The following is a 25,502-nucleotide window of genomic DNA, read 5'->3' as shown; positions in this document are numbered from 1 at the left end:
CAGATAGAAACCAGGGGGAAAGAGGCGGCACCGGAAGCCCCGCCTCTCCCAGGCTAGCCCTTTCATTGGCCCATTCCCTCATCAATCCTACTCTGGAGGCCAGCCTATTCTGCCCCCGCCCCCCCTTGCCTTCCGAGGGCTCTAGCCCGTTCAGCCCAGCCTTGCCTCTCACCCATTTGCTGTCTGACCTCTCAAGCAAGCCCTTTTCTCCTTCCGATTGGCTAACGTTCTGAGCCTTGGGGTCCCGCCCCCCTGGAAAAGCGCCCATTCTCCCCTTCCTACCGCCTCCTCTCCCGTGCGCATGCGTGGGAGTGACTTGGGGTCGGGGAGTGTGTGTATGTTTCAAGGAGCGGAGCAGCAGCTGCTGCAGCAGCAGGAGGGGGAGGAGGGAAGGGCAGAGTGGAGCCCAGCGGGGGAGCGGAGCTTTCGCTGAAGCCTGCCCGGGTGCGCGCGCCTCGCTTTCCAGGAGCGGGGTAGCACAGCCTGCGGGGGGATTTCTGTGCGCTGTCTCCTGTTTCATGCACGCCCCCAGCCCTGCCCCCTGGGTGACTAGCGAGATACGGGCCATGATGAATTAACTCTCCTGTTTTCCTGTGGGGGCAGCGGCCGCCCCCGAGCAACAAGCGACACCCCGGAGAGTCCCACTGCTCTGCTGCCTGCCGGTGCGTGCAAAGAGACGGGAGCATGTGTGGCTGTCGAGGGGCAGAGAGCTAACCTCCGGAACCAGGAACGCGACTGGGATTTAACACGCTGCTGGGTGGGTGGACGGACGCGTCCTTGCCTTGCCTCTGGGACTGAAGCTAGGCGCACAAGGTGGGAGGGAGAAAAGAAGGAGGGGAAGACTTATTGGGGGCACTTCTTTTTTGGCTTTCTACCCCCCACCACCAGCCGCTCAGATTGGACAGAGAAGGGGGCAAAACTGTCTCTCCTGTGAAACAAAGCTTCAGGGAGCTTGGATTTTCAGAAGAAATTTCCTTCCTGCTCCTTAAGGTTTTCCCCTTCTTCAGTTTCTCACTCTTTATACGAGATAATACACCGTATGTATGGCTCATTTTGTTGTCCTAAACATTTGCTCGTCGCAGGCATGTTGGCTTTTTTTTTTTAACGTGGCAAATGGAAGTCCATATGCCTTTGTTGTCTGGTGACAAGCTTGTGTCCCTGGTGAGCTGTGAGTGTACATGATCATCTGTATGTTTATTGGAGTCTTTGGAAAACCAAACAGGGGAGTGTAAGTGATCTTCAATAGTGTTAGGTTTACTAGTCGCTTTTATTTCTTTATGAGGAGTCTAGGGAGGGTGGAAGCAGAAAGTGTGTACTCCCAACTGTGTACGTATGGGTTTGTTGTTTTTGTTTATAGGGTGAAATCAAGTCTATGTCAGTCCACTCACAAGTATAAATTTCCCTCAACTTGTTTATATATACATTGACAACAAATCCAGGGTTACTTGTCAGTGTAAACTCAGCCCAGTTGGATTTATACTCTTCATCATAAAAAGTTAAGCCAGTTCCCAAACATACTCTTGTTGTTTTCTGAGTGGGGAAAGAAAATGGTACTTCACTGTATGTTTTTTTTTTTTATGACAAAATGTCTTTAGGACACCTTATGATAATTCTCTTATTTCTTTATTTTTGTTAAGATCGGATCCCAGATGGCTAATTCCCTGAATGGCCGGAACCCAGGTGGCCGAGGAGGAAACCCCCGCAAAGGGCGTATTCTGGGCATCATAGATGCTATTCAGGATGTTGTGGGGCCCCCCAAGCAAGCAGCTGCTGACCGCAGAACTGTGGAGAAGACTTGGAAGCTAATGGACAAAGTGGTAAGTTTTGTCTGTGTACATATTGTATTCTCCTGTTGGGGAAGGAAGTTATTTACGTGGGTCCATGTGAGAATCTACATCTTCCTGCAGATTTTATTCTTTTGCCATGTGTGTCCTTCTTTGAAAAGAGACGGACTTGCATTTTAGGTCAGATAAACCTATTTGTTCATTTTTCTGGCCTCTGGCTATGTTTTTTTTAAAATCTTGTTTGAGTGGGGAAATGTACATGTTTGCCTTAAGTCCTGCTGCTCTTGTTGGTCAGAGTCCGTCAGAATAACTCAGACTTGTAAACCTGTTGGGGAAAAAACTGCTTAATTTATTTCTTTTGCATCAAATATTCCTTATGTTTCAACGTGGGTCCCGTTTAGTCAGTCTGCAAACAAAACCTCTTGAGCATGAAACTTCAGTTAAGCTAATCATCCTATAAAGCACTCTCATGACAGTCATATGCATACATGTTTGTTTGTAAGAATTGTGCCTGAGGAGAAAATCACTCTCTGATTATCCCTTAATGGAGTAAACAGATTAGTAAGAAATCCTTGATTTTTAAATCTTTTGTCTGCATTTTCCGTGGATTTTTTTAAAAGTACTCTTACATCTTCTTTGCTCAACTATTTATTTTTGATTTGGAAATGTATTTTATTGACAGTTATTGTGGGTTGGGATATGGAACGTTGGTTTATAGATCTTGTAGCATCTACATGTTGCTTTCTCAAAGTCACACATTTTATTAAATACTACACAATGGAAGTGACAGCTTTCTATAAACTAAGTACAAATTAGCTAAAAAGGTGCTGTACTAAAGTTAGGAATAGTTTGCTTACGGTCTGGGTAAAAGTCTCAGGAGGCAGAGTGATTAGGTAGGAAAGGGCTTGATTTTTGAGGATAATCAGCACAGGGAAGCTTTCCTTTGAGATCATTGACGATTGAGGTTTTAATACCTGATAGTATCAGGCCCTAGAACCAAGGGAGACGTGACCCTAAGGCTTGGTCTACTCTACAGAGTTAAGTCGACATAAGGCAGCTACGCTACAGTGTAAGTGCAGTGCCTACACTACAGCAGATGTAAGTGCCCTACTACACAGACATAAAACTCCACCTCCACAGAGCCGTAGGGCTTATGTTGGTGTAGTTAGGGCAACACAGTGTCTTCTTTACATCGGCTGTTGGCTGTCATTCTTGTCAATTTTATGGCTCTGGGCCAGGCTGCTGTCTCTGCTCCAAGCTGAGCTGCCACCCAGGCTCCCCGCTTGGGCTGTCACCCAAGCTCCCCACTGGGAGCCCTACTGTCTCCCGGGATCCCCGCACCCTGCCAGGAGCACAGCAGCCGGACTCCAGCTGCGGATGTCCCCACCAGAGATGAGAAGCCCCCGGTAGCTTCCCCTCACTCCCAGCTGGGAGCAGGAAGGCAAGAAGCCCCGGAGGGCAGTTGGGTCTGGGCAGGCTCTCAGGGCCTCCCCCTCCCAACCCCCCCACCACATACTGCCCCTTGTAAGTTGGTGGAAGTGCTGTGGTGGCTGTAAGTCAATGTAACTTGGATTGATTTAAGATTGTAGTGTAGACATGTCCTAAGGATCTAACTCTGGTGTTAAGTTTCAGAGTAGCAGCCGTGTTAGTCTGTATCCGCAAAAAGAACAGGAGTACGTGTGGCACCTTAGAGACTAACACATTTATTTGAGCATAAGCTTTAATGGGCTACAGCCCACTTGATCGGATGCATAGAATGGAACATACAGTGAGGAGATATATATATATATATATATATATATATATACAGAGAACATGAAAAGGTGGGAGTTGCTCTAAGAGGCTAATTAATTAAGATGAGCTATTAGCAGGAGAAAAAATCTTTTGTACTGATAATCAAGATAGCTCATTTAAGACAGTTAGACAAGAAGGTGTGAGTTTCTCAAACTTGGGGTCAGGACCCCTCAGGGGGTCACGAGCTGTCAGCCTCCACCCCAAACCCTGCTTTGCATCCAGCGTTTATAATGGTGTTAAATTAAAAACACTTTTTTATATATTTATAAGGGGGGGGGGGTCGCACTCAGAGGCTTGCTATTTGAAAGGGGTCACCAGTACAAAAGTTTGGGAACCACTGCACTAGAATATTACTTAGCTTTAGGGGCTGTTTTAATAAATACAATTCTAAACTGTGATGTAAATGGGTGCTACTCCAAAGACTTAGTGGAGTTGTTTCTATTGCTGCCAGATCTGAATTTGGTTGAGTTCTGTAAACAGGGAATGTGTCATAATTAATATAACAAATATAGGCACTTGGAGGCAGACACTACTCTTCAGTAGCAAGATGTTTTCATCTTGAAAAGATGGCATCTGTCTATATCATGTTTGAAACAATACAGGGAATGTAGTTTGATATTTCCCTCTTTGCAATAGTATGGCAGACCATGCAAAAGCCTTACAGTGCGTTTTTCCTTTGGTTAGTTTGAATCTTAATCTCATTGTTTAGAATTATGGATTGCTGTCACTCAGTTTTCATAGAATAACTTCATCATTATTACATCAGTGCATCAAAACAGACTGTGTGGCCTGTTCTGCAGAATTATTTGGAAAGGCTGCACTTGTTTTCTTTTTGGTTTCACTGAATAAGTGTCCTCAATTTTGATCTTCAATGTATCCTCTTTAAGATGCTGTCAGTTAATCAAATTTTATTTCCAAATTACATTAAAGTATACCAGACAGGGTGATGTAATGGTGTCCAAATGCTGTAACTTACTCAAGTTAAGCATTTGGTACTTGTAGTGAAGAGAGCACATTTGAATAAACATAATGTGTTAGACTTTATTTGCCTTCTCAGCAGTAGGCAATGGAAGGTAAATTTCTCCTCTATCTAAATCAAAAACAGGGATTAAAACCAGAAATAGTTAGAAACCTTCCCAAGTAACTGTTCATTTAAATACTGTTGTAGGCCTGTACCCTGCAGTCTGGTGAACCTTAGCATATGCATGCCCACACAGTGTCCCAGTGAACTCAGTGGGTCTCTGCATAATCATAGGGGTCCCCACTCAGCGATCAGACTGTGGTTTCAAGGCCTAAATTACTAGTGGTAATATTTGTCTTTAACTATAATCTCTCCTCTTCCCCTATCTGTAGAGAACAAGACAGAGAGGTTGTTTTGCCCAAGGACACAGAGAGCCACAGTCAAGACTGGGTTTAGATCTCAGATTTTTCTGGTTTCTGTTTCCTATGCTCATCACCATGCTGTCCCTGCTCTTTCTCACTGGTTGAGATTCCATATATGAAGTAACTTGAGTAGCAAAACATATTTGTTGCTCTATTTACAAGCATTGTGGGATTATCCAAAACTACAAATCACTCTTGATAAAATCATGCAAAGTAAAATAACTATATTGTGGGATTAGGGTTTTTGGAGAATACATAATGCTGTATGTAAAGTTCATTAGCAACATCATGCAAATCTACATATGTATATTACCTGCCATGACTTGGAATTGTTATAGTTAAGGGTCTGTCAATTTTGAGACTTCATGATTACTCTGTTTTTCATGGTTTTATATTTTAGCTATGAGAACAGGATTAAGGCTGCAACTTCATATACAGTATCTCACCTTGAAATCTCTTTGGTACCAGTTTTAAAAAAAACCCACAGCTTTCCTTTGGTAGTTGAAAGAACTCTGTCAAAATTGATAGAACAAAATGTGATGGCATGACATTCTAGATAAAGTCCCCTCTGGTAAATATTTACTACTGAGAATACTTGCGAAAAATATAAAATTAATTGTTCCTGATCCAGTCTCTACCGAGTCTCTACTGAGTCTTGTAGTTACAAGTAAACACATCAGTGCATATGGGGCAGTGTCAAGCTGAATCTAAACTTACTTTTTATAAAGTTTACTGATACACAATAAAGAGAGTTAAGTTATATGTTTAACAACTCCTGATTAACAATAGATTTAATATCAATCAATTTTTTATATTTCTGTACAAACTCCTATTTTTGAATGGATAAGCAGTAGTTACATCAAAATGTTTTTGAGCATTGGTTTATGTCATTACCTCGCATAATACCACGCTTTGGGTGATGCTCCTGTTTCATGTTCCAGAAAGCTGGACATAATTTCCAGTGGTAGTTTTGTGCTAGTGAATACATCCGATAGCTTTGGACTCATAATAAAGTTAATTCTTTGATATAGTGTATGACTGTTTTTTTTTTTTTTTTTCCCAAAATAAAATGCAGCACCTACATATGAGAATAAATTTCAGATTTGGTTAATATTGGTGTGATAGACTTTAATGATTTGTAATTATTAATTTTACTTTCTATAAAGTATATTGAAGATACATTGGAAAGGCCTTCTAACATCTGATGATATTGCAGCAAAATCATAAGTATAATAGATTTCAAAATCTAGAAAACAAAAGTACATTCCTATAAGGGGCATGCCTTTATCTCAGAGGTGGGTAAACTGCGGCCCGTGGGCCACATCCAGCCCGTGGGACTGTCCTGCCCGGTCCCTGAGCACCCGACTGGGGAGGCTAGCCCCCGGCCCCTCCCCTGCTGTCTCCCCTCCCCCGCAGACCTACGCTGCCGCGCGGGCAGCACTCTGGGCAGCGGAGCTGCATGCTCCTGTCGAGCAGCGCGGCAGCGTGTCTGGCTTCGGCTGGCGCAGCAGCCAGACATGCTGCTCTGCATGCTCTGCTCGGCATGGTAAGTGGGCCGGTGCCGGGGGGTTGTATAAGGGGCGGGGGGCCCCGGGAGCAGTCAGGGGACAGGGTGTAGGGGGCGGATGAATGGGGGGGGAGGGGGCGGTCAGGGGACGGGGAATGGGGGGTTGGATAGGTGTGGGGTTCCAGGGGTCCTGTCTAGGGGCGGGGGTGTGGATGGGATCAGGGGACAGGGAGCAGGGGGGTTGGATGGGGGTGGGGTCCCAGGGGGCAGTTAGGGGCAGAGGGTCCTGGGAGGGGGCAGTTAAGGGACAAGGAGTGGGGGGGTTGGATGGGTCGGGGATTCTGAGGGGGGCAGTTGGGGGCGGGAAGTGGGCAGATAGGAGGTGGGGGCCAGGGTGTTTGGGGAGGCACTGTCTTCCCTACCTGGCCCTCCATCCAGTTTTACAACCCCAATGTAGCCCTCGGGTCAAAAAGTTTGCCCATCCCTGCTTTAACTTGAGAGTAGCAGGGGGAAAACACCTACCAAGTAAATGTGAGAGTAGATTAACACCTTTAATAGTCTGGCTATTCAGAGCTGAGAGTTCACATTAATTTGAAGTGTTTCAAGTTAGTGAAATTGTGAAATGTTTTGAAAGAAGATTGTATTTGTGCTCCCATGTATGAGTGCTTCAACTTTCAATCACTATAGGGTACTCTGAAGTACTAGGGGGAAGTATGGTTAAGCAGTGTGATAGAAAGTAAAATTCATGTATAAACTGTATTGTTGTTTTATCATGGTCCACACCATAAATTTTATCCAGATAATGGAAAGCAGGAAGAGCAATTTAATTTGCTGTTTAATATAGTCTAAGAGCAAAGCACAATGTGTACCCAAAGCTTGCACTATTGGCTTTGTGATTATGCAGAACCACATTACTAAAAGAGTTATAGCAGTGATGCATTTTTTAAAATGAGGGGATGCCAAAATCCAATTTTTCTCTAACATTCAGTGTCTCTCTATTGAGTACAGTTAACGAGTGTGAAACCCAATGTGTACATTCTTTCTTCTTTATAACACTCAATATAACATTTGAAATGTATAACCTTCCAAGTCACTTAACTTCACAGTACCACAAAGGAACCAATTAAGTAAATCATAACCACAGAGTTCTTTGGTATATGAACTGGTCCTTACACTGTGTTTTAAATATCGATTGAAAGTCTTATGGCCACACACCTCTCTTGTGGAGAAAGAAAGGATCAAAATAAAAAAAAATTAGTTACACAGGCAATCAAGTGAAAAACCAGGGGAGCGTCCCTTTGCCTGTTTCTGAATATCTATGTGGCAGATACATGGCATGAATAGCGTATCAAAGCACTGCACTTTTTGTTTTTAAAGTAACACTGCTACGTTTGCATCCCCGTGCCCTTATTAAAACACGCACCGGTACGGTATGGAAGCTTCGACAACCCACTGTTCCCACGGGTGGAAGTCACCTAGCAAAGGCCTCTTCATCCATTCTGGTGAGATGGCCTCTTCCAGATGTCTTTTTCTACCTTTTGGTAATATACCCATCTGCAATGTACAATGCCAATGCATTGATAGTTAATGCTGTCTTGGGGGCAGTGGGCTTTGATGGGTGATTCTGCACCTTGTGATTTTCCCAGTATCCAATCCGCCATTTCGTTCTTCAAGATTCATTCTTTAGGATTGTGAGCGCTGTGGCTTTCTGGAGATCAGAAATGTTACAATATCTTGCTGCATAGCCACTTTCAATCCGTGTATGGTATTCTGAGCCAATTTGTTTGCATCTTGTGATGTTTCTGCACTGTGTGGCAGAAGATGCTGGTTAAGTAGAGCCTTTCAAATTGTAACCTTGGAAATGTACTAGTCACTGATACTCTAATTGTCACGTCCATTGGGTTCAGCTGATTATTGAGAATTTAGTAGGAGTCATAGTCAGCAGATACTTATTCTGTTGCCATTAGTAACTTTTTTCACATGGGCCTTGACCAGCATTGTGGCATTTAAACATATCCTGGTGTGTAAGTGTTGCTGTGCTTTGCTTGGCAGTGTACAGCTGTTTTATCAAAGCATTAAACCTGTGACTTTTAAAAACAATTTTTCAGAAAGATCATCATGGAACAAACAGAACACACAGTTTTCTACATGAAATCAAATGGCTAAATACATGCAATGGAAATCTCTTCCCTCTAATCTGCAGATACTTTAAAATATTGTCTAACTTAGTCATATTTGCTTAAATTTTTTTATCCTACTACTTCAAAATGTTATCTGTCTAGGTACTTACTGTGTATGACCCTCATCAGCATACTTACTGAGCACCTCCCATGTAGTTAGAGAAAAATAAAGTGAATGCTCTCTCTCCTTTCCCTGCCATTAAGATAGAACTTGAATAGGTATCACCTTTTTTTGTATGTGTAGAATTGATTTTTTTTGAGAAGAGCTATTGGGAGGGAAAGCTACATGGAAAAAATAGGCTTTGCATTTGGGCCTGTGGCCCTTGAAGTTTGTATTCCTTGTCTCTTGCAGAGAGAAATTCCATAGTCTAGGTCCAGTTCCCCTGAAAGTTTGCCTTATGAGGGTCTCCCACACCGTTGACTGTTTGAGCCAGTGAAGAGAAGCTGTGAAGGGAAGTCAGAGTGGTGGGGGGAAAAAGGATGTGATGTCTAGGGTAGCTCTGAGCAGTCCCATGGAAACCTTTGAATATAAGGACCCCATTTAATTCTGCAATTTAGGTAGCATCTTACTAATAATGTAATCCTGTTTATTTCATTGTTGGAGTTAAGATACATCCCAATGTGAGAGAGGATATCACAGTCTGCCCTTTATATCTAATGGAGAACATGGAGAATTGTTGCAATGTGTTCACAGTGAGCCATGTTGATGAGTAGATGGGTTGTTGCATTTTTGTGCTATCTAGAGATGGTTTTTCAGGGTGAGAGTTTCATTCCATGTGAACTGCAGTAGTCAAGCCTGGAGATTACAGATATAAGGGTCATTATGACGAAATTTGTTTCTGATGGGATGGGTTGCATACTGTGGCCATGCACTAGAGGAAGAAGGTGCCCCAGTATCACAGTGATAAACATGGTATAATATGTTGATATCCTGTTATGCGTAGGATACCTCAAGGATCTTATATACACATTGACTTGCCTCAGTCAAGGAAAAGTTTCTTTTTCAACTTGCTGAATGAATGTTTCTTTTTTCTTTGATAGACTAAATGCTTACATGCTTAATCCAAATCACAATAAAAAAAAATAACCGGGATGATTCATACCCAGTGCTATTGCTAATGTAAGGTTTGCGTCATAAAGCTCAGTGTGGTGTGACTTTGTTTTTCAGAAAGGTATGTACTACGAGAGCTCGGTTGCTTTAGGAAGCCTTTTACGTCAGCTGTTGTCATTTCTTGTTGCTTACTGTTAATGTGAACCCTTGTGGTAAGTCTCAGGACATCCTGACTCTAGGAGCCATATGGTTTATACAACCATCTCTTTACAGACACATTTCCTCCATACTGAAATCTGGTCCACTATAAAAATAAGTGTAGAAAATCCTTCACAACCTTAGTGAGTGGGTGCTTGGACTTTTAAGCATTTGAACTAAACTCCAGCACGTGTTTTGTGATAACTTTATCATTTTAATAAGTTTAAGAGGAGTTGAGTTTTATTGTTGAAATATTTTCATATAACTGAAGGGCTAGTGCTAATCTTGAGGTGTCTAGTACTGTTCTGTAATTGGTCTCCATGTAGTCTGCAGAAAGTGATGCATGGTAAACCAGACCAACCACAGAATCCTGTTGTTAGCTATATATGACTGTATTGGACTAAAAGAGACTTTCTAAAGTACCTGAAAGAGGAACTGAGTCTTGTTTTTTCACAGTGTCCCCTTTGTTCAACTGTCTGGCCATCCAGCCATAGAAAATCCTCAACCAAAATAAGCAACTTGTGTATATACAGGCAGCATACCCTGTGAAATAGTGTGTTCACCTTTCTGGTATACATAAAGCCATCTTTCTTTCACTTATACTAGTATGATTTTTCTCTTTGTGCAGCGTGTCTTTCCACATAAGAACTAATTATTTTAATTATCTGGTTTCCTTAGGAGGAGTTAGGAGTTGATAATTTCAGTTTAATTTTTAAAAAGTGGATCAATTTAGCATGATTGTAACTTTCTGGGTTTGTTTTTTGCTGATATTTTGTCCGAATAAGCACTCTTTCTCGGGCTAGATGCTTCAAGAACATCATCACCCTCTATTTGTGATTCTAAAATCCCTCCCATAAAAAGTAACTGATGACACAAATCGTTTTTTACTTCAGATAAAGTGAAAGGGTGGAAAGAGGAAAACTACAACTGAAAAATACACAGTGAATGAGGGCCAAGAAAAATAAGGGAGAAAACCCATACAAATCTTGTGTTTAAATGCTTTCCCCTCTGTAATATAAAAATTTCTCATCAACGGTTGCCAGTTTGAGTTCTGTTGTTGTGTCCTACTTGGGTTAGTAATAAGTTTTAAAAGTCAGAACTGAATTAAATTTTGACCTGTTTTACCTGTACAAAAACCACCCTAGACCTAATTACAATATATGTACATAACACTTCCATTCAGAAAAACTGCAATGTGCTTTCCTTCTGTCTCCACTCCTGCCAAATACGGAATTTTCCACTCTGTTTATGTTGCAGCAAGGAATTAGTGACAATTTTAAGATATGGTTGGTATCTCAAGACTTTGGAGGGCTAGAATTCAGGCTTTGTACCACAGAAAATAGGTTAGCGTTTCTAGGGGGATGCCTCTTCCCCTGGAATTGTCCAAGATATTGGATTTTGAAGTCATGACATTAGTATGAATAGAAAATCTGTCCCAGGCAATATTTGAAGGTTAAAAAACATGTTTAATTACTATAACAGGGTGAGCACCCTCTTTCTCTTGAGTACTCCCTTTCTCAGTGCCTGCAATCTTTCAGTTCGGTTAAGCAGGGCGGCACGCATCTCTTGGCGGGTCTTCAGCGAATCGGTCCTCTGGCCCTGCCACCTACACTATCCCTGTAGGCCTCCCTGGGCTCTGGTCCTCAGGCCCTGTTGGTCAGACTATCTCAGTACTCTAGTTAGTAAGCATATGAAGGTTCCTACTCTGGGGTGGAGCAGCACCCCCATGGTTTCCTCCCTGGGGGCTTGTTGCCTGCCCTTTAGTTCTCTGACCCTGGCTCTCCAGCTGGGTCAATCTAGATCAGTTCCCTTCCGGGGTTAGCAGTTCTACAGACAGTCTCTTCCCTGGGCCTGTCTTCAGTGAGTCCTGGTGGCTGGCCAGAAGCTATTTCCTCGCTTCCCTGGTCCCTGCTATTGATATCCGCCTTAGCCCTCGCAGCCAGCCAGGAGCACCTCTAGCTCCCCCAGTCCCTGCAAGCAGACTGCACTCACTCTGGCCCTACAGCTCCTTTTATATGAGCCTGCTGGGCTCTCACTCGCTGCTCCCTGCAGCTTCTCTGATTGGCTGCTTCTCCTGCAGCCACTGTAGCCTGCTTGGAGGACCTCTCCACTGCTCCTTTCTTGGGATGGGTGTGGCAGGCCCCTGAGGCTCCAGCCGGGGGCCTTTCGGCCTAGTCCACCCCATCACAGTTACATATTAGTGATTTAGTCACATTACCCCCCAAAAAGGCAATCCTCAACTCATGCCTATAAAACCTGTATATCACACTACAATTTATTTTTTTATAAGTATTTTCATTGATTTACTACATATACATATGTAGAGTGTCTGCATATGTACCACAGTAATTCTGTATAGAATCACACATATGAGGACCACTTAGTTCATCAGTGAAATACAACCATCTGTAGGGTGGAATGCAGCAGCTCTAGGGAACTGTATGTCAAGTCTATACAATAGTTTAGAACAGTAAAATATCATCTTCAATTGAAATCATAGGAGAATTTAGGTAGCCAGAATAGAACTGCCTTTAATTGGTATATGGTCAGAACACAGGACTAACATTCTGCTCTTTCAAAGTGGATAATAAGGGTCATCTTGAAGTTTGCATCTTTAGTGGCACAGTGTCCCCTGCGAACATATGGGACATTAGTTTAGTTCTAGCTTGGAGTGAAGAATGGTGCTCACTGGGTCGTTAACACAATTTCTTACTGCACCTGGATTTACCTGGATTTTTTTTTTTTTTTAATCCAAGACTGGTCAGGCCTAAACCTACTTAGTCATGAGATCTAACAAGATCACAAGATGGTTTAAAAAAGTCAATTAAATTGTGAAGGCAGTATTTTAAATACGTGCATACATTCCCCATTGAGGAGCAGGCTGTCGTGGTTGGTGTAAGAAGCACTTTGCATGGTAGGTTTGATTCAAATAAATATGTACAAAATAGAAATTTAACTATTCATTTGAAGCTTATTCTGTTTGTCATTTGTTTTTAAAAGGAAATTATATATATATATATATATATATATATAATAATAATAATTAATAATAAATATAAATGGGTCACAGTTAAAAATGTAATGACTCAAGGTACATGTAGATGCCATCTTTTAGTAGAACCCTGAAGTTGCAAATGTTGAGTTTATAATAATGCATTTTTTAGGGTCTCTGTAGTATATGTGGTGCAGAGCAGGCAGGCAAAGGTGCTCCTATTAAAAGAACACATGCATAAAATGCGGAGAGGAGTGGCTAGGACTACTTGATGATTCTTACAAATGCCAATAGAAGGTTAAGTTCTCCATAAACTAGAAAATAACAATGACATCAGTGGCATTGCAGGGATATAAGTCAAAGCAGAATTTTTAGACCTCCCTGCTTGGAGGCCTGAGAAGTATACTTGCCTCTGCTTATTTCAAGATGTCAAATCACTTTTTGCCCCTACATATTTTTTTCAGATGTGCAGTGATCAGAAAGTGCCTTTTTAAACATTGTGGTTTTTGCTTCTAGGTCAGACTGTGCCAAAATCCCAAACTTCAATTGAAAAACAGCCCACCTTACATACTTGACATTTTACCAGACACTTATCAACATTTGCGACTTATACTGGGCAACTGTGACGACAACCAGAAACTTGCACAACTCAGTGAGAATGAATATTTTAAAATCTACATTGACAGTCTCATGAAAAAATCAAAACGGGCTATAAGACTCTTTAAAGAAGGCAAGGAGCGAATGTATGAGGAACAGTCTCAGGACAGGTAAGAGAAATATTTACATATCAATGTAGATTGTCTTGCTTGTCCGCATTTTTAACATTGTTTATTTATATCCACAATGTTTTGACATTTTAGTTATTTAAAGAGGAAAATATTTATTGCTTGGATGCAGTGACCCTGCAAGTCAATCAGTAATTCACTGGTTTTGTTCTACTAGGTACTCTTTATGTGTCACTGTACAGGAATTTATAACTAAGGGCATTTCCTATATAAAACATGTATTTCTTAAGAATTACTCGTTCAGCTGACCTACAGTATGTAGCTCCTTTCCTAAGAGAGAGAGACCCTCTAGTTAGAGCATTGCCAATGTAATCTACTGCTTACAAAGAGAAATTGAGAGATCCACTATGGATATTGACTGACATTTTCCCCAGTAATAAAATGGAACAAAACTGTGCGATGCTTAGAACTCTTGGAGAGATCACGGGTTGCGTAGGGTGCTGATCCTTCAGAGTGGTGCTGAGAAGCCTTTTGAAAGGTCTAATTGATTTCTGCTTTGCTGAGAGCTGGTGCTGTTAACGGGACACTGTTGTCCTGTTTGTGTGTAGCAGTCAGTATGCGCTTACTTGTTAGCTTTTACCTTCTTCAGTTTTACTGGGTGCTCACTTCTGGTTTAGAAAAGATATGTATGGGGGCGCACTTGTATCATGGGTCTGCTTCCGTAATGCAAGAATCTTCATTGGAATATTCTTTAGATTAATTCAAACAAACACAAGATGTTGTATTTTTAGAGTTGTCCGTCCAGAAAAAATAAGACTTCTGCAGGCTGTCTGTTTTTTCAGACAGTTATGCTAGTCAGGCACAGAATTTGAGTTACCATAGAAAGAAAGAAGGGGTTTTGAAAAGGGGTAAAGGGCAAGTTACATTTATGTTCATTAAAGATGTTGAACTGGAGGTTAAAACCACTTAGTTTCAGTGTAGTATGAGAGATGACAGGATGAGTTTCCTCCAGTACCCTGCAAATCATGTCCTGGAAGAGCTGAATCCTAGTGATATAAGTTACTTATATTCCAGCAGTGCCCTCCTTTCAGTTTGTGCTGTGTATGCATACCTGGCAGTCTGAGAGGACAAACAGCAAGTGAAGAGTAACTGAGAGGGATAAACTATACAATCAAAATATATACTTATTTTTATAAATCCCTCACTGCCCTTCAGTCTAGGTTGGTAGGTCGCGATCGACTGGTTGATCGTGGAGCCTCTGCCGGTAGGTTGCAGTCTCCGGCCACTAAAAATCCGGAAGTGCAGCAGGGCTAAGGCAGGCTCCCTGGCCCAGCACCGCTTCTGGAAGTGGCCGGAACTTCCCTGCATGGGAGGGGAAGGAGAGGGAGGACACTACTCCTGCCTGTAGGCACCGCCCCCACAGCTCCCATTGGCCATGAATGGGGAACTGTCGTGAGGACTGCCTGCAGGGAGGGGGGAGTGCGTGGAGACCGCCCACCAGACAGACACAGAGACGTGCAATCAGCTTCCGGGAGTGGCACGGGGCCAGAGCAGGCAGGGAGTCTGCCTTAGCCCTGCTGTGCCGCTGCCTGGTGGGAGCCCGCACCCCTCCTGCACCCCAACCCCTGGCCCAGCTCTGAGCCCCCTCCCGGAGTCAGCACCCCATACTTCCACCTGTACTCCCTGCCCCAGCCTTGAGCCTCCTCCCAGAGCCTGCACCCCAACCCCCTGCCCCATCCCGGAGTCCCCTACTGCATCCAAACTGCCTCTTAGAGCTTGCACGCAAGCCCCAGGCTCAGCCCGGAGCCCTCTCCCACACTCAGAATACCTCGGCCCTAGCCCAGAGCCCGCGCCCCAGCCCGATGAAAGTGAGTGAGGGTGGGGGAGAGTGAGCAATGGAGGGAGGGGGGGTGGAGTGAGTGGGGCCTTGGGGAAGGGGTGGAGTAGATCCTGGGTTGCACTTAAATTTAAAAAGTGATCTCGTGCGTAAAAAGGTTGGAGACCACTGGTCTAGCCAATGTCAGCTACTCTCTTGTAGGCGACACAACAAAAGTGGGTGTGGAGGAGAAGCTGGTGGTCTTTGGAGATTAGCTGAAATAGGGTGCCCCCGGGGTAATGGGAAGGTGTGAAAATGGTTGAGACAAATGGGGAGACTGGGTGAGAGAGGGTTGTGGCTGGTATTATTGGTAGGGGCGGCTGGGGTGAGGTGAGAAGAGACAAGTTAGTAACTAGGGAGGAGTAGAATTATGTAGGACTTCAAAGGCAAGGACAAAATCCCTCTCAGTTCCCATGGCCACTTAGTCTTTTGGCTTCTTTGAAGAGGCTTAGCACTTTCAGACAGGCAACCCACTTGGACACTTGCAGTTGCATTCTGCACTAACTGTTATTTGCTGGTGCCTTTTCATTATGTGTGTACTTCATGCACTAGAAAAGCTTCCATTTTGTTTCTAGATGGTGGTGTGCCCTATAAAGAGATCAGTGGTTTAGGATCTTTGTAGAGTATTCCTCTTCTCTCCATGCTGTCTCTATTGATAGTTGAGATCAACTAAGGGTACATCTACACTGTCCACTTTAGAGCGCGGATGCGGCAGCACAGCCACGCCAGCGCTGTGACGTGGGCAGTGTTTGCTGGGGGAGAGCTCTCCCGGTGATTTAAAAAAAAAAAAACCAAAAAAGTAGTAGCTTTTTAGTGCTAAAACTTTTATTGCTTGGAGGTGGTGGGGGGAGCGTTTTTCCACACCCCTGAACGACTAAAGTTTTAGCACTGAAAGTGGCAGTGTAGACACAGCCTAGGATAGTTGAATTAACAGACCTTGAACTGGAACATCCAGTTATTGATGACATGTATTCTCAGTGGAAAGCTTTCTAAATTGCAGAACTATTAAGTAGAGTTTATAACCTGTCCTTTAAATTGGCTTCTGTACCCAGTTAAGGTAATGCCAATATTTAAAAAGGGCTCTAGAGGTGATCCCGGCAATTACAGACCAGTAAGTCTAACATTGGTACCGGGCAAATTAGTTGAAACAATAGTAGAGAATAAAATTGTCAGACACATAGAAGAACATAAATTGTTGGGCAAAAGTCAACATCCTTTCTCTAAAGGGAAATCGTGTCTTACTAATCTATTAGAGTTCTTTGAAGGGGTCAACAAACATGTGGACGAGGGGGATCCAGTGGACATAGTGTACTTACATTTCCAGAAAGCCTTTGACAAGGTCCTTCACCAAAGGCTCTTACATAAATTAAGTTGTCATGGGATAAAAGGGAAGGTCCTTTCATGGACTGAGAACTGGTTAAAAGACAGGGAACAAAGAGTAGGAATTAATGGTAAATTCTCAGAATGGAGAGGGGTAACTAGTGGTGTTCCCCAAGGGTCAGTCCTAGGACCAATCCTATTCAACTTATTCATAAATGATCTGGAGAAAGGGGTAAACAGTGAGGTGGCAAAGTTTGCAGATGATACTAAACTGCTCAAGATAGTTAAGACCAAAGCAGACTGTGAAGAACTTCAAAAAGATCTCACAAAACTAAGTGATTGGGCAACAAAATGGCAAATGAAATTTAATGTGGATAAATGTAAAGTAATGCACATTGGAAAAAATAACCCCAACTATACATACAATATGATGGGGGCTAATTTAGCTACAACAAATCAGGAAAAAGATCTTGGAGTCATCGTGGATAGTTCTCTGAAGATGTCCATGCAGTGTGCAGAGGCGGTCAAAAAAGCAAACAGGATGTTAGGAATCATTAAAAAGGGGATAGAGAATAAGACAGATAATATATTATTGCCCTTATATAAATCGATGGTACGCCCCCATCTCGAATACTGCGTACAGATGTGGTCTCCTCATCTCAAAAAAGATATACTGGCACTAGAAAAGGTCCAGAGAAGGGCAACTAAAATGATTAGGGGTTTGGAGAGGGTCCCATATGAGGAGAGATTAAAGAGGCTAGGACTTTCAGCTTGGAAAAGAGGAGACTAAGGGGGGATATGATAGAGGTATATAAAATTATGAGTGATGTGGAGAAAGTGGATAAGGAAAAGTTATTTACTTATTCCCATAATACAAGAACTAGGGGTCATCAAATAAAACTAATAGGCAGCAGGTTTAAAACAAATAAAAGGAAGTTCTTCTTCACACAGCTCACAGTCAACTTGTGGAACTCCTTACCTGAGAAGGTTGTGAAGGCTAGGACTATAACAGCGTTGAAAAGAGAACTGGATAAATTCATGGAGGTTAAGTCCATTAATGGCTATTAGCCACGATGGGTAAGGAGTGGTGTCCCTACACTCTGTTTGTCAGAGGGTGGAGATGGATGGCAGGAGAGAGATCACTTGATCATTACCTGTTAGGTTCACTCCCTCTGGGGCACCTGGCATTGGCCACTGTCAGTAGACGGGATACTGGGCTAGATGGACCTTTGGTCTGACCCGGTACGGCCGTTCTTATGTTCTTACTTTGGAAATTACTGTCCTCCTCTCCTTCCCTACTGTGGCAAAGTTAGAGTTTGGTGTTGAGATGTTTACGAAGGTATCTCAAGTTTCGGGGAGTTCAAAATTCAAGTTCAAATTGATTGGCTGGTGGTTTTTGTTTTAGTAAAGGCGCCTAGACGTTGATCAACAGATTCATTATATTAATGGAATACAGACATTCAAGAAAGACACTAATTGGGATGCTCACAGCTGTACTTAGAGAAATAGTGTTTGGCCACCAGTTCATTTCACATCGACTGCTGAGCAGCTGTTGAAAGGTAATGAAATTTGCTGTCTGTCAACCTAGACTGGATTTGAATCGGTGACCTTGAGATGAAAAATTCCACATCCCATTAGCAGTCCCCTGAGCCATCCGGTTTTCCAGACAGGTGATGTCTTTTGTCTTCAGTAAATCCTGGACTGAACTGTTTAGTCCAGAGTTACATAGCATAAAGTAGGATGAATCTGTGGTCTGTTGTGATCTGGCAATTCCTATATTGAGGCTAAGTCTAAAAATTAAATGTTATTTCTGAAACACATGTTTTATTCTGATCAGTTCAGAAAGAGAAGCTTTGAAAAGAAATCAGAGCAGCTTTCACTGGAATCTAGGCTTCAAAGCCCTTCCCTGTGATTTAAGTAGTCACCTGCCATTTTTATATGTTTATCTCAGTTGTCCGCCTCCCACGCCGCCTCCCCCATTTTGGATATTTATCAACATCTTGAATTCGTTTTCAGTACCACAGGCAAGATTTTCTATATCCATTTTAAAATAGATTAGTAACTGGAAGATTATTAGCAATGTTACTTTGCAAAATAAAACTGCAAGGTGAAGAAAACCTCTTTTGAGGTAGGAGGGCAGGTGGGTGGGTATGCAGGAGGTGAAAATGGAAATTAGATTCTCTGAAAGTTTTTAGGTTGCAGTGAGTTTCCACTCCCTCCCCGAAACCTGACCTGAAACAAAACAATGTAAGAAAGCATTTTTGTGTTAGGTAAAAAGCAAGTCCTCACTCACCTCTCCAGCACCCGAGTTCGTGCGGAGTTGGTATGGGGCTCACAATCTGTCAGAGACCAGACACCAATTCGTTGATCAACGGGCTCACACTATCCTTAGCTTGAAAGGCTTCAGAGTAAGTGTGGCAAATTTATTAGGGGTGAGCATCAATATTTATACACAGAAGTAAACAAAGTGATTAACAGATCATAATGGTCATGCATAATCAAACAAGATTTTACAGGATAAAACAGGTTAAAATGTATATTCAAAAAGAGATAAGGGGAGATGGCTACTTAAGGGGAGGGGGGGGTGTCATGAGTAGTTCGCAGGTCAGAGCTTTGGTTAAAAGTTCAGACAGAGACATCAAGTCTGGGTTAAGTTTAAGCTCATCAAAAGTTCAGACTCAACATTCCTCCATTTGTAGCTTTGGGATAACTATTTACCAAAAGCTACACCCCATTTAAAGGAGCCAAGGGCCGCTTGGCAATTTCAGCCTCGGCCAACTTGAAGAGAGTAAGGCCCTTGGCTGAAGTAGGAAAAGAATAAACTGACCTACATGAGTTTATGAGGGAGGGGACACACTGAATACAGCAACACAGTATTATAAGGATTACTATGGCCCCAACAATACCCACCAAGAGTTTTTTTAACCCACCCAAATCCAGGCAGCCAATTTCATAAGGCTCCCCACCAATTATAAGGTGGCTGGCCAGAGGAGTAGTTCTTAGCCATTTCCCTTAGATGTTTGGTACATTGAAAAGTGTCAGAGTAGGTGTCATTTACAAAAACACAGCATTCTTCATTTATGAGGGCACAAGTTCCTCCCTGGGCTGCTAACATTATGTCTAAAGCCATGTGGTTTTGCAAAGCTAACTGGCGCAGCTGGGACATTTCCCCGGCCTGATTCTCAAATAGGGTCACGGTTTCATTGGTTAAAGATTCTAGTAGTCCCTGTTCTGCATTTACTGGAAATTGAGTACATACCCAGCAATTACTTCTATTTCCTAAAATACGAGTTTTAACCTTGTGGGAATATCTAATAAAAGCATTATCTTCATAAGTAGAAAATAAACTAAAAAGGCATAATAAAAAACATACAGTTGTCAGAATAAAAGGTCCTCTCATTTTTGCCGAGTCAATTTAAGTCTGATGTCTGAAAGAGGTAAGCTGGTCCACTGGTTGGAGGCAGTGTCCTCAGTGGTGGCAAGAGCTGCTGGTCCGTCACTGTGGTCCACTACGGCTGGCTTGACGTGGGAGTGGTGGATCCAGGATTTGCATCCTTCCAGGAACACTGCAGTCTGGGTTGTTAAAAGAACCTGGTGGGGTCCAGTAAACCTCGGCTGGAGGGTGTCGCCACGAATGAACTTTTTGGCCCAGACGAAGTCCCCTGGTTGGAACGGGTGGATCTGTTCTTCCAGCGGCACGGTCTGGGAAAACTGCGAGGCTTTCCAAAGGGTACGGAGGCGAGCCTGTAGGGAGAGAAACTGGCACGCGGTCATATGATCCCCTCCCAATAGTGAAACATCAGCACGTGGTAGCGCCCTGCCTTTGAAAGAGGGGTGTCCATAGAGCAGTTCAAAGGGGGATAATCCCAATACACGGGTTGGGCGAGTACGAAGGTGAAACAGGACCAAGGGAAGTACCTGAGGCCACTTTAACCCTGTTTCCTGACTGTATTTAGCCAATGTAAACTTAAGCTCCCTATTCATACGCTCAACTTTCCCGCCAGACTGGGGGTGGTAGGGTGTATGAAAGGAGTGTGAAATGCCCAGTCCTTGTTCTAAACGGCCAAGGACATGACCAGTAAAGTGAGGTCCGTGATCTGAGTCAAGCACGAGAGGGATGCCAAAACGGGGTACAATGTCTCTAAGGAGAATCTTCGCCACTGTGGCAGCAGTACAATTAGCAGTAGGAAAAGCTTCGACCCAGGAAGTCAGAGGGCAAACCAAAACAAGGAGGTGCTTTTTTCCAAAAGCCTTTGGCATATCTGCAAAGTCAATTTGAAGATGTTGAAATGGAGCAGCAGGCGGAGGTCTTCCACCCTTAATTTTTTAAGAGGCGGAGCAGGTCCATTACGCTGACATGTGCTGCATGCTTTCACTATTGACAGGAAGTAGGGTTGAATGCCTGGAGCATACCAAAAGCGAGCGATGGTGTCCACAAGGGCGTGCGTGCCGTAGTGACCCCCCTTATCATGGTGCCAGTGAACTGCCATGGGGTATGTGGAGCGAGGGAGGCAGGCTCAGCCATCCGGCATAAGCCAGGTCCCTTATTTGTAAGATGCTATAAACTACTTCCAAACAGTCGTGCTGATCCTGGAGGACTGGCAGGTCAGGAAGCAAGGTAGCTGGATTAAGGGGCCCACACCTTTCAAAAATTAGGTTAGTGTCTTCTAAGAGTTCGGCCTCTAGCTGTTGCTGACGATGGGCCGAAAAGACTTGGGTTGTGCCCCTACGCAGAAGGGCTGACAAGGCATGAGAGGTCCAAACCGTGGTAAAATGACCCAGGGTCAGGCTCTTTGCCTTTGTGATCAGCAGGGCAGCTGCTGCCAGAGTCCGGGTGCAGGATGGGGTTCCCTGAGCGACAGGGTCGATCTGCTGAGAGTAAAAAGCAAGCGGGAAATGGTGGGGCCCGCTCAGCTGGGTAAGGACGCCACTAGCAATTCCGCCCCTCTCGTGGACAAAAAGGTGAAAGGGTTTGCTGTAATTGGGGGGGCGGAGAGACATGGAGGAGGCCACACTGTCCTTGAGTAACTGAAAGGCTTGGATTGTGTCCGGGGACCACTGCAAAGGGTCAGGAGCAAGGTTAGCAGTGAGTCGGTGGAGTGGTTTGCTTAACTCCCCGCAGGACGGCAACCAGGGGTGACAGAAGCCAATTAATTCTAAGAAACCTTGAAGTTGTTTCTTGGTGTTTGGCAGAGGGCAGTTTTGGATAGTCTTTATGCGGACTGGGTCCATTTGTCTCCCCTCTGGGGTTAACAGGAAGCCCAGATATCGGACCTTCTGTGAGACCCACTGAATCTTGTTAGGGTCTATCTTGTGGCCTCTGGTGTGTAGGTATAATAAAAGTGCCTTACCATCGATGCGGAGGGCAGCTTCTTCGCGGTTACCTAATAGGATGTCATCTACGTATAGGACTAACGTGGATCCCTGCGGACTGGTGAAGCCTTCCAAGTAGTGGCGGAGGCATTGGCTGAAAATCATGGGGCTGTCTCTGTAGCCTTGAGGAAGTCGTTGCCAGACATAACTTTGTCCCTCCCAGGTGAAACCAAAGAGATACTGAGAGTCTGGGTGCACAGGAATGCTGAAAAAGGCTGATTTTAAGTCAATAACAGTGAACCACTTAGCATCCCAGGGGATTTGGCTGATGATAGTAGCTGGATCAGGAACTACTGCATGAAGAGGGACCACCTACTGATTAACAACCCGTAGATCCTGTACAAAGCGCCAACGAATAGGGTCTCCGTTCTTTTTAGGAGGCTTTTTGACAGGCAGTATAGGGGTGTTACAGGGAGTGCGCTGAGGGCGGACTAGCTTTTGTGCAATGAATCCCTCGATAATGGGGCGGATGCCCTCCCGGGCTTCCAGCGACAGGGGGTATTGAGGGACTGACGGGGGGGTTAAGGAGGGCTTCACTTGAATCCTTACTGGCTCTGCTGAAAGGAGCAGGCCAACATCAGTGTCAGAAATTCCCCAGAGGGTTAAAGGCAAGTCAGTGAGGTCAGGGGAGGGGGGGGGGGGTGATCCCAATTACCCTGAGTTGGGGCCGAATCTCCTAACACTGTCATCAATAATCCTACCCCTTCAGGAGTGCAGGTTAAAGTAGCCTGAAGCTTACAGAGTAAATCCCGGCCCATCAAAGGGATCGGACAAGCTGGGGAAAAAAGAAAATGGTGAGAAAAACATTTATCAGCATAAATAACATTTAGAGGCAAAGTGAGTCCCAGAGACTGGGTTGCCCTCCACCCCAGTTGCAGTTTTAACCTCAGAGGATAGCCAGGGAGAGGGGGCATGATTTAAAAGAGAGAAAGTAGCTCCAGTATCATTGAGGAAGGAGACAGGCAGTCCCTGGACTGAAAGGGTTAGACGAGGCTCTTTGCTGGGAGGGGAGAAAGTGAGGAAGGAGCCTGCTAAAGACATTAAGGAAATAAGACCATCACATTGTTTGCCTTCGCCCCCGGGGTACCGTCATTGAGGAGGCTGAGTTTGCTGCAGCTGCTGCTGTTGCCCGTAGTTGATCCAGGCCTGGGGAACGGGCTGAGCTGGTGGTGCAGGGATGTATTCGTCCCTGGTGTAAGTATCTGCGGATGCGACCGCACCCTCTGGGCGTCCCCAGGGGAGGGGTATGCAACCTGCTGCATCTGCTTGATCTTTTGCCTAGTAATTACTCCTCCCGAGGTGTGCCCTTCCATTTCCCCCTTATCCCTCTGCAGAGATTCCGATCTGGAGTCCTGCAGATTCCCCTCTGCACCCTGGACAGAGTCCCCCTGCGGAGGAATAGGGGCAGGTGCAGTGGGGACCAACTGACGAGTCAAAACACGCCGTGGTTTACACCCTTCATCGAAATAACAAGGAGGGAGGTTCACTCTCGGGAGAATACCTGACTGCCATAATTTTTAAAGATTTCCACAGCTCTGCTGCTGTGTCCCAACAAAACCAGTAACATAACTGTCCCGGATGGTCTTTTTCGATCTGGCTCCTTACTCCTCTTAAGGCAGCCTGTTCGAAAGAGCCATACGAAGGCCACCTCATCTCCGGGTTGGCCAATACCGCGGTATACCCAGTCCAATTCCTTACACACAGTGTGTACAACTTTCTCCTAGACATTCCTGTCTGTACTGGGAGTTTCCCTTCGTTCCATAACTTATTTACAATCCCCAACGGACTCTCAAGAGGCACACTAGTCCCTTGACCCATGGTGTCTGACAGGAGCCCTCCAACTGGCGTTTACCCTGCTGTCCAGTACACGACCCCTCAATATTGAATTGGCTGGGAGAAATCTCCCGTGGCGCCTGCCAATTCGTATATGAGTGGTCTGACCACTGGACAGAGGCACCGCACCAGAAGGAAATCCCGGACGAGCCCCCAAATTGTTAGGTAAAAAGCAAGTCCTCACTCACCTCTCCAGCACCCGAGTTCGTGCGGAGTTGGTATGGGGCTCACAATCTGTCAGAGACCAGACACCAATTCGTTGATCAACGGGCTCACACTATCCTTAGCTTGAAAGGCTTCAGAGTAAGTGTGGCAAATTTATTAGGGGTGAGCATCAATATTTATACACAGAAGTAAACAAAGTGATTAACAGATCATAATGGTCATGCATAATCAAACAAGATTTTACAGGATAAAACAGGTTAAAATGTATATTCAAAAAGAGATAAGGGGAGATGGCTACTTAAGGGGAGGGGGGGGTGTCATGAGTAGTTCGCAGGTCAGAGCTTTGGTTAAAAGTTCAGACAGAGACATCAAGTCTGGGTTAAGTTTAAGCTCATCAAAAGTTCAGACTCAACATTTGCATACCTTAAGCATGTGAATAATTGAATTTGAATTTTGCAGAAGTAAAAATTACTTGCTGTTTTCTATAGCATTAATCTAAATGAAACAAGAAAGGTTATTTATTTGCTCTTCAGAGAGCCAGAAAAAAAGAGAGTTTTATTGCAGAGGGCAGGTGAGAGCATGGGGAGGCCACAAAATAGACAATTTCTAGCCTACATATGGACAGGTAGGCTACATTGCCCCAGTTATAAAGCAATTTTTCAGTTCCTCAGTGTAGAGTTTTTGATCCCTTTCACTACTTAGAGTACATTACAAAATGAGAACAACGTATTAATAGCAAAAATAACCAAATGGTAGTTATTAATTCAAATTGGAGAGAAGGAAGAACAAGGTTTAAAACCACAGATCTTTTTGATTTGAAAATGTTTTTATTGCCTTAACTCCAGATCCAGAAGGGCAGATGGTACATTTGTCTAATTGTTGTTTTCATATGGAACTTTATTGTAAACATGAGGCAGCATTTTCAGCTTTAATATAAACTCTCCTTTAAGAGTTTTCCTGAATATGGTATTGATGATCAAAACTGAGCACAGTTCAGTCATCTCTGGTGGGAAATCCAGGGCCTAATTCTCCACTGGTTGCACCTTGCGTAATCACTTACACTGTGCTAAGTGGGTATAAAATGCTGTCAAATCAGAATGGTAGCATTATACACCCACTTTGCACAGGTATAAATAAGTGTTCTCACACAGCAGTGCGTAATTGGGCCCTGGCTAGACTCTCCATTTGCTATTTGTTAATCTCCTTTAATGATAGATGCAGAGCTATTGCTCGCTTTAGGACTAAGAAAGGCAACTAATTTGATGTCCATCCTAGTTGTGTAGTTTCAGCAGAGAAAAGGAGGTATTTGAGAGGGTTTCAG

At 43.9% G+C, this 25,502-nt stretch overlaps 1 protein-coding gene across 7 annotated transcripts in view; it reads left to right on the top strand.

Moving 5' to 3' along the window:
- The first annotated feature begins 404 nt into the window (after nucleotides 1-404).
- CBLB (Cbl proto-oncogene B) overlaps nucleotides 405-25,502 on the top strand; it is a 209,838-nt gene continuing 184,740 nt past the window's right edge. The window contains exons 1-3 of one of the 7 annotated variants that reach the window (XM_054045325.1): nucleotides 405-662; nucleotides 1,638-1,817; nucleotides 13,406-13,656. In XM_054045325.1, the coding sequence (XP_053901300.1) occupies nucleotides 1,650-1,817; nucleotides 13,406-13,656 (419 nt within the window). In that variant the 5' untranslated portion in view covers nucleotides 405-662; nucleotides 1,638-1,649. The other 6 variants (XM_054045350.1, XM_054045346.1, XM_054045358.1 and 3 more) reach the window with 6 other exon arrangements.

The sequence above is a fragment of the Malaclemys terrapin genome, chromosome 1 (assembly GCF_027887155.1).
Source record: "Malaclemys terrapin pileata isolate rMalTer1 chromosome 1, rMalTer1.hap1, whole genome shotgun sequence".
Classification (NCBI taxonomy): Eukaryota; Metazoa; Chordata; order Testudines; family Emydidae; genus Malaclemys; species Malaclemys terrapin.
This window is presented reverse-complemented; position numbering and strand designations above follow the sequence as displayed.